This window comes from Chiloscyllium punctatum, chromosome 28, assembly GCF_047496795.1.
Source record: "Chiloscyllium punctatum isolate Juve2018m chromosome 28, sChiPun1.3, whole genome shotgun sequence".
Taxonomy (NCBI): Eukaryota; Metazoa; Chordata; class Chondrichthyes; order Orectolobiformes; family Hemiscylliidae; genus Chiloscyllium; species Chiloscyllium punctatum.
In genome coordinates this window covers 8,349,030-8,358,286 of record NC_092766.1, presented here as the reverse complement: position 1 = coordinate 8,358,286, position 9,257 = coordinate 8,349,030, and the positions used below count along the sequence as shown (strand labels likewise).

General features: G+C 65.5%; 1 protein-coding gene across 2 annotated transcripts in view; it reads left to right on the top strand.

The window, feature by feature from the left end:
* The window catches only part of sf3b4 (splicing factor 3b, subunit 4), a 12,563-nt gene extending 4,766 nt beyond the window's left edge, over nt 1-7,797 (top strand). For both annotated transcript variants that reach the window (XM_072548848.1, XM_072548847.1), the window contains exon 6: nt 7,086-7,797. In XM_072548848.1, the coding sequence (XP_072404949.1) occupies nt 7,086-7,264 (179 nt within the window). In that variant the 3' untranslated portion in view covers nt 7,265-7,797. The remainder of the gene's footprint in view (nt 1-7,085) is intronic.
* Nucleotides 7,798-9,257: the final 1,460 nt, after the last annotated feature.

Below are 9,257 nucleotides of genomic sequence, written 5' to 3'. Positions count from 1 at the left end.
GGGACGGGGTGGGGGGAGTGTGTGTGTGGGGGGGAATGGGGACGGGGTGGGGGGTGTGTGTGTGTGGGGGGGAATGGGGACGGGGTGGGGGGTGTGTGTGTGTGAGAGACTGAATGGGGACGGGGTGGGGGGTGTGTGTGTGTGGGGGCTGAATGGGGACGGGGTGGGAGATCTGTGTGTGGGGCTGAATGGGGACGGGGTGGGGGGTGTGTGTGTGTGGGGGGGAATGGGGACGGGGTGGGGGGTGTGTGTGTGGGGGGGAATGGGGACGGGGTGGGGGGTGTGTGTGTGTGAGAGACTGAATGGGGACGGGGTGGGGGGTGTGTGTGTGTGGGGCTGAATGGGGACGGGGTGGGGGGTGTGTGTGTGAGACTGAATGGGGACGGGGTGGGGGGTGTGTGTGTGAGACTGAATGGGGACGGGGTGGGGGGTATGTGTGTGAGACTGAATGGGGACGGGGTGGGGGGTGTGTGTGTGGGGGGCTGAATGGGGACGGGGTGGGGGGTGTGTGTGTGGGGGGGAATGGGGACGGGGTGGGGGGTGTGTGTGTGACTGAATGGGGACGGGGTGGGGGGTGTGTGTGTGTGGGGGGGGAATGGGGACGGGGTGGGGGGTGTGTGTGTGTGGGGAATGGGGACGGGGTGGGGGGTGTGTGTGTGGGGGGGGGAATGGGGACGGGGTGGGGGGTGTGTGTGTGTGGGGAATGGGGACGGGGTGGGGGGTGTGTGTGTGGGGGGGGGAATGGGGACGGGGTGGGGGGTGTGTGTGTGTGGGGAATGGGGACGGGGTGGGGGGTGTGTGTGTGGGGGGCTGAATGGGGACGGGGTGGGGGGTGTGTGTGTGGGGGGGAATGGGGACGGGGTGGGGGGTGTGTGTGTGTGGGGAATGGGGACGGGGTGGGGGGTGTGTGTGTGGGGCTGAATGGGGACGGGGTGGGGCGTGTGTGTGTGGGGCTGAATGGGGACGGGGTGGGGCGTGTGTGTGTGGGGCTGAATGGGGACGGGGTGGGGGGTGTGTGTGTGTGGGGGGCTGAATGGGGACGGGGTGGGGGGTGTGTGTGTGTGGGGGGCTGAATGGGGACGGGGTGGGGGGTGTGTGTGTGTGGGGCTGAATGGGGACGGGGTGGGGGGTGTGTGTGTGTGGGGCTGAATGGGGACGGGGTGGGGGGTGTGTGTGTGTGGGGCTGAATGGGGACGGGGTGGGGGGTGTGTGTGTGTGGGGCTGAATGGGGACGGGGTGGGGGGTGTGTGTGTGTGGGGCTGAATGGGGACGGGGTGGGGGGTGTGTGTGTGTGGGGCTGAATGGGGACGGGGTGGGGGGTGTGTGTGTGTGGGGCTGAATGGGGACGGGGTGGGGGGTGTGTGTGTGAGACTGAATGGGGACGGGGTGGGGGGTGTGTGTGTGTGGGGCTGAATGGGGACGGGGTGGGGGGTGTGTGTGTGTGGGGCTGAATGGGGACGGGGTGGGGGGTGTGTGTGTGTGGGGCTGAATGGGGACGGGGTGGGGGGTGTGTGTGTGTGGGGCTGAATGGGGACGGGGTGGGGGGTGTGTGTGTGTGGGGCTGAATGGGGACGGGGTGGGGGGTGTGTGTGTGTGGGGCTGAATGGGGACGGGGTGGGGGGTGTGTGTGTGTGGGGCTGAATGGGGACGGGGTGGGGGGTGTGTGTGTGTGTGTGACTGAATGGGGACGGGGTGGGGGGTGTGTGTGTGGGGCTGAATGGGGACGGGGTGGGGGGTGTGTGTGTGTGGGGAATGGGGACGGGGTGGGGGGTGTGTGTGTGGGGCTGAATGGGGACGGGGTGGGGGGTGTGTGTGTGAGACTGAATGGGGACGGGGTGGGGGGTGTGTGTGTGGGGGGGGCTGAATGGGGACGGGGTCGGGGGTGTGTGTGTGGGGGGGAATGGGGACGGGGTGGGGGGTGTGTGTGTGGGGCTGAATGGGGACGGGGTGGGGGGTGTGTGTGTGGGGCTGAATGGGGACGGGGTGGGGGGTGTGTGTGTGTGTGTGTGACTGAATGGGGACGGGGTGGGGGGTGTGTGTGTGGGGGGGAATGGGGACGGGGTGGGGGGTGTGTGTGTGACTGAATGGGGACGGGGTGGGGGGTGTGTGTGGGGGGGAATGGGGACGGGGTGGGGGGTGTGTGTGTGGGGAATGGGGACGGGGTGGGGGGTGTGTGTGTGGGGCTGAATGGGGACGGGGTGGGGGGTGTGTGTGTGTGGGGCTGAATGGGGACGGGGTGGGGGGTGTGTGTGTGTGTGACTGAATGGGGACGGGGTGGGGGGTGTGTGTGTGGGGAATGGGGACGGGGTGGGGGGTGTGTGTGTGTGGGGGGGAATGGGGACGGGGTGGGGGGAGTGTGTGTGGGGCTGAATGGGGACGGGGTGGGGGGTGTGTGTGTGGGGCTGAATGGGGACGGGGTGGGGGGTGTGTGTGTGTGTGGGGCTGAATGGGGACGGGGTGGGGGGTGTGTGTGTGTGTGGGGCTGAATGGGGACGGGGTGGGGGGTGTGTGTGTGTGACTGAATGGGGACGGGGTGGGGGGTGTGTGTGTGGGGCTGAATGGGGACGGGGTGGGGGGTGTGTGTGTGTGGGGCTGAATGGGGACGGGGTGGGGGGTGTGTGTGTGTGTGGGGGGAATGGGGACGGGGTGGGGGGGGTGTGTGTGTGACTGAATGGGGACGGGGTGGGGGGTGTGTGTGTGTGGGGCTGAATGGGGACGGGGTGGGGGGTGTGTGTGAGACTGAATGGGGACGGGGTGGGGGGTGTGTGTGTGTGGGGCTGAATGGGGACGGGGTGGGGGGTGTGTGTGTGAGACTGAATGGGGACGGGGTGGGGGGTGTGTGTGTGTGGGGCTGAATGGGGACGGGGTGGGGGGTGTGTGTGTGTGGGGCTGAATGGGGACGGGGTGGGGGGTGTGTGTGTGTGGGGCTGAATGGGGACGGGGTGGGGGGGTGTGTGTGTGTGGGGCTGAATGGGGACGGGGTGGGGGGTGTGTGTGTGTGAGACTGAATGGGGACGGGGTGGGGGGTGTGTGTGAGACTGAATGGGGACGGGGTGGGGGGTGTGTGTGTGTGGGGCTGAATGGGGACGGGGTGGGGGGGGTGTGTGTGGGGCTGAATGGGGACGGGGTGGGGGGTGTGTGTGTGTGACTGAATGGGGACGGGGTGGGGGGTGTGTGTGTGGGGGGCTGAATGGGGACGGGGTGGGGGGTGTGTGTGTGGGGCTGAATGGGGACGGGGTGGGGGGTGTGTGTGTGGGGCTGAATGGGGACGGGGTGGGGGGTGTGTGTGTGTGGGGGGGAATGGGGACGGGGTGGGGGGAGTGTGTGTGTGGGGCTGAATGGGGACGGGGTGGGGGGAGTGTGTGTGTGTGACTGAATGGGGACGGGGTGGGGGGTGTGTGTGTGTGTGTGACTGAATGGGGACGGGGTGGGGGGTGTGTGTGTGTGGGGCTGAATGGGGACGGGGTGGGGGGTGTGTGTGTGGGGGGGAATGGGGACGGGGTGGGGGGTGTGTGTGTGGGGCTGAATGGGGACGGGGTGGGGGGTGTGTGTGTGGGGAATGGGGACGGGGTGGGGGGTGTGTGTGTGGGGAATGGGGACGGGGTGGGGGGTGTGTGTGTGTGGGGGGCTGAATGGGGACGGGGTGGGGGGGTGTGTGTGTGACTGAATGGGGACGGGGTGGGGGGTGTGTGTGGGGGGGGCTGAATGGGGACGGGGTGGGGGGTGTGTGTGTGACTGAATGGGGACGGGGTGGGGGGTGTGTGTGTGACTGAATGGGGACGGGGTGGGGGGTGTGTGTGTGGGGGGGGGAATGGGGACGGGGTGGGGGGTGTGTGTGGGGGGGGCTGAATGGGGACGGGGTGGGGGGTGTGTGTGTGACTGAATGGGGACGGGGTGGGGGGTGTGTGTGTGACTGAATGGGGACGGGGTGGGGGGTGTGTGTGTGGGGGGGGGAATGGGGACGGGGTGGGGGGTGTGTGTGTGTGGGGGGGAATGGGGACGGGGTGGGGGGTGTGTGTGTGACTGAATGGGGACGGGGTGGGGGGTGTGTGTGTGACTGAATGGGGACGGGGTGGGGGGTGTGTGTGTGTGGGGCTGAATGGGGACGGGGTGGGGGGTGTGTGTGTGGGGGGCTGAATGGGGACGGGGTGGGGGGTGTGTGTGTGTGGGGAATGGGGACGGGGTGGGGGGTGTGTGTGTGGGGGGCTGAATGGGGACGGGGTGGGGGGTGTGTGTGTGACTGAATGGGGACGGGGTGGGGGGTGTGTGTGTGTGGGGCTGAATGGGGACGGGGTGGGGGGTGTGTGTGTGTGGGGGGCTGAATGGGGACGGGGTGGGGGGTGTGTGTGTGTGGGGAATGGGGACGGGGTGGGGGGTGTGTGTGTGTGTGGGGCTGAATGGGGACGGGGTGGGGGGTGTGTGTGTGTGGGGGGCTGAATGGGGACGGGGTGGGGGGTGTGTGTGTGGGGGGGAATGGGGACGGGGTGGGGGGTGTGTGTGTGTGGGGGGGAATGGGGACGGGGTGGGGGGTGTGTGTGTGTGGGGCTGAATGGGGACGGGGTGGGGGGTGTGTGTGTGGGGCTGAATGGGGACGGGGTGGGGGGTGTGTGTGTGACTGAATGGGGACGGGGTGGGGGGTGTGTGTGTGACTGAATGGGGACGGGGTGGGGGGTGTGTGTGTGACTGAATGGGGACGGGGTGGGGGGTGTGTGTGTGTGGGGGGGAATGGGGACGGGGTGGGGGGTGTGTGTGTGGGGGGGAATGGGGACGGGGTGGGGGGTGTGTGTGTGGGGCTGAATGGGGACGGGGTGGGGGGTGTGTGTGTGGGGGGCTGAATGGGGACGGGGTGGGGTGTGTGTGTGTGGGGGGGAATGGGGACGGGGTGGGGGGTGTGTGTGTGGGGGGGAATGGGGACGGGGTGGGGGGTGTGTGTGTGGGGCTGAATGGGGACGGGGTGGGGGGTGTGTGTGTGGGGGGCTGAATGGGGACGGGGTGGGGGGTGTGTGTGTGGGGCTGAATGGGGACGGGGTGGGGGGTGTGTGTGTGTGTGACTGAATGGGGACGGGGTGGGGGGTGTGTGTGTGACTGAATGGGGACGGGGTGGGGGGTGTGTGTGTGTGGGGGGGAATGGGGACGGGGTGGGGGGTGTGTGTGTGAGACTGAATGGGGACGGGGTGGGGGGTGTGTGTGTGTGGGGGGGAATGGGGACGGGGTGGGGGGTGTGTGTGTGTGTGGGGGGAATGGGGACGGGGTGGGGGGTGTGTGTGTGAGACTGAATGGGGACGGGGTGGGGGGTGTGTGTGTGGGGAATGGGGACGGGGTGGGGGGTGTGTGTGTGGGGAATGGGGACGGGGTGGGGGGTGTGTGTGTGAGACTGAATGGGGACGGGGTGGGGGGTGTGTGTGTGGGGAATGGGGACGGGGTGGGGGGTGTGTGTGTGGGGAATGGGGACGGGGTGGGGGGTGTGTGTGTGAGACTGAATGGGGACGGGGTGGGGGGTGTGTGTGTGGGGGGCTGAATGGGGACGGGGTGGGGGGTGTGTGTGTGTGTGGGGCTGAATGGGGACGGGGTGGGGGGTGTGTGTGTGTGGGGCTGAATGGGGACGGGGTGGGGGGTGTGTGTGTGTGGGGAATGGGGACGGGGTGGGGGGTGTGTGTGTGTGGGGAATGGGGACGGGGTGGGGGGTGTGTGTGTGTGGGGCTGAATGGGGACGGGGTGGGGGGAGTGTGTGTGTGGGGCTGAATGGGGACGGGGTGGGGGGTGTGTGTGTGGGGGGCTGAATGGGGACGGGGTGGGGGGTGTGTGTGTGTGGGGGGGAATGGGGACGGGGTGGGGGGTGTGTGTGTGAGACTGAATGGGGACGGGGTGGGGGGTGTGTGTGTGTGGGGGGCTGAATGGGGACGGGGTGGGGGGTGTGTGTGTGTGGGGCTGAATGGGGACGGGGTGGGGGGTGTGTGTGTGTGGGGCTGAATGGGGACGGGGTGGGGGGAGTGTGTGTGTGGGGCTGAATGGGGACGGGGTGGGGGGTGTGTGTGTGGGGGGGAATGGGGACGGGGTGGGGGGTGTGTGTGTGACTGAATGGGGACGGGGTGGGGGGTGTGTGTGTGTGGGGCTGAATGGGGACGGGGTGGGGGGTGTGTGTGTGTGGGGCTGAATGGGGACGGGGTGGGGGGTGTGTGTGTGACTGAATGGGGACGGGGTGGGGGGTGTGTGTGTGGGGAATGGGGACGGGGTGGGGGGTGTGTGTGTGACTGAATGGGGACGGGGTGGGGGGTGTGTGTGTGTGGGGCTGAATGGGGACGGGGTGGGGGGTGTGTGTGTGTGGGGCTGAATGGGGACGGGGTGGGGGGTGTGTGTGTGACTGAATGGGGACGGGGTGGGGGGTGTGTGTGTGGGGAATGGGGACGGGGTGGGGGGAGTGTGTGTGTGGGGCTGAATGGGGACGGGGTGGGGGGAGTGTGTGTGTGGGGCTGAATGGGGACGGGGTGGGGGGTGTGTGTGTGTGGGGGGCTGAATGGGGACGGGGTGGGGGGTGTGTGTGTGTGGGGGGCTGAATGGGGACGGGGTGGGGGGTGTGTGTGTGTGGGGGCTGAATGGGGACGGGGTGGGGGGTGTGTGTGTGTGTGGGGCTGAATGGGGACGGGGTGGGGGGTGTGTGTGTGTGGGGGGCTGAATGGGGACGGGGTGGGGGGTGTGTGTGTGGGGCTGAATGGGGACGGGGTGGGGGGTGTGTGTGTGACTGAATGGGGACGGGGTGGGGGATCAGTGTGTGTGTGTGTGTGTGTGTGTGTGTCTTGGGGTGGGTGCTGAATGCGGGGAGGGCTAGCCCTGTGTGGAATGCAGCGGGGTGCATTTCTCTGTCCAGGGTGGGTGTGATTGACCGTCCGTCCCTTGGTGGGGGGGGGGACGAGGCCCTCCTGTGTTAGTCAGATGGCAGCTGTGTGTGAGACCATAGTTGGAGGTTTCTTGACTGTGGAACTGAGGGATTCGTAGAGAATCTGAGCGGGCTTTTCCAAAGAGGGGCACAACTGTGTTCTCTGTTTCCTCTGTTCTATTTAATCTCCTTTCCTCTCTCCCACCTGTAGGACCACCCCCACATGGAATGCGAGGGCCCCCACCTCCAATGCCCCCGCCCGGGTTCAATGGCCCACCACGTCCTCCACATTTTGGATTTGCGCGCGGTCCACTCATGCCCCCACGTGGTGGTACCCGGCTCCCCCTGCCCCCTCGAGGATTACCGCGAGGGCCCCTTCAGCCTCAGTAATGGTGACCACTGCCTCAGAGCCCCGCGGCAGCTCCTCAGGGAGCTGTGTTTGTCAGTAAGACACTGTCTGGATCAGGATGATCTTGTAGCTGCTACAAACCGGATCACATCAATGGCTTCCCGTGCTCCGAGACTTCACGACAACCTGGAACACACAGCCTGCGCACTGGGTCATTGTAGGGGGGGGAGAGGGTTGTATCACTCTAACCAGGCTCTTGGTAATGGGGTAGTCACCTCTCACTGTCCCTCTGGAGTGTGAGGGCTGTGAGTTGGTGAATGGAGACCGGTCCTGAGTTGCTTTATGTCTGAGAGCTGTTCTCTTTCAGACTGAAGTTTTTCCATGATGTCGTCTCTGCCAACCTACAAGTCTGATCACAGGCTGCATGTAAATCAGAGAATTAACGTTACTGTGGACCCAACAGTCCCCTGATACACCCCGAACTCTCCGTGAGAGGGGTGGTGTTAGAGGTCAGCCCAGGGAGGGGGTTAAGAGGTTAGCACTGGGTCTGGGGAAGGGTGGGGGTGTTAGAGATCAGCCCTGGGGGGGGGGGGGGGGGGGGGAGAGGTTAGAAGTCAAGGCCAGGCTGGGGGAGGCGGGGGAATGAGAGGTCTGCCTGGGCTAGGGGGAGGGTGTTAGGGGTCAGGCCCAGGAGAAGGTGGGGGGGAAAGGTCAGCATTGGGAGGGGAGGAGGCAGTTAGAGATCAGACCCTGTTTGGGGGAGGAGGAGGAGGAAGAGGTTAGGGGTCAGGCCCAGGAGAAGGTGGGGGGGAAAGGTCAGCATTGGGAGGGGAGGAGGCAGTTAGAGATCAGACCCTGTTTGGGGGAGGAGGAGGAGGAAGAGGTTAGGGGTCGGGCCCTGCCTGGGGGGAAGGGGGATGTTTGAGAGTCAGGTCCAGCCCAGGGGTCGGGGTGTGGAGAGGCTAGGGGAGTTAATTTTGTGTCCGGTTATAATTGACACCATTCTCAAATGCAGTCTCAGCTCCTTCTGTTCCATGTACTTTTTTCCAAGAGATGTGATACATTTTTAATAAAACTTGTTTGTGATTTTTTTGTTGTTGTTCTACAATCATTCACTCAGCCATGGTTCAAGGAAGAGGTACTCTCAGACACCAGGAACGGTAACGATAGGATCTGTGTCATACCAACAGAGCAGTACTCTATCCGAGGGTCAAGGTGGCTCAGTGGTTAGCACTGCTGCCTCACAGCACCAGGGTCCCAGGTTCAATTCCAGCCTCGGGCAACTGTCTGTGTGGAGTTTGCACATTCTCCCCGTGTCTGCGTGGGTTTCCTCCGCGTGCTCCGGTTTCCTCCCACAGTCCAAAGATGTGCAGGTCAGGTGGATTGTCCATACTAAATTGTCCGTAGTGTTAGGTGCATTAGTCAGAGGGAAATGGGTCTGGGTGGGTTACTCTTCGGTGGGTCGGTGTGGACTGGTTGGGCCGAATGACCTGTTTCCACACTGGAAGGAATCTAATCAACTAAGAGACCGCCCAACTCTGAGAGTGAGTGCTGAGGGAGCAGGCACTGTCGGAGGGTCAGTGCCGAGGGAGTGCCGCACTGTCGGAGGGTCAGTGCTGAGGGAGTGCCGCACTGTCGGAGGGTCAGTGCTGAGGGAGCGGGCACTGTCGGAGGGTCAGTGCTGAGGGAGCAGGCACTGTCGGAGGGTCAGTGCAGAGGGAGCATCGCACTGTCGGAGGATCAGTGCTGAGGGAGTGGGCACTGTCGGAGGGTCAGTGCTGAGGGAGTGCCGCACTGTCGGAGGGTCAGTGCTGAGGGAGTGGGCACTGTCGGAGAGTCAGTGCTGAGGGAGCGTCGCACAGTCGGAGGGTCAGTGCTGAGAGAGTGGGTACTGTCGGAGGGTCAGTGCTGAGGGAGCACCGCACTGTCGGAGGGTCAGTGCTGAGGGAGTGCCGCACTGTCGGAGGGTCAGTGCTGAGGGAGCAGCGCACTGTTGGAAGGTCAGTGCTGAGGGAGTGCCGCACTGTCGGAGGG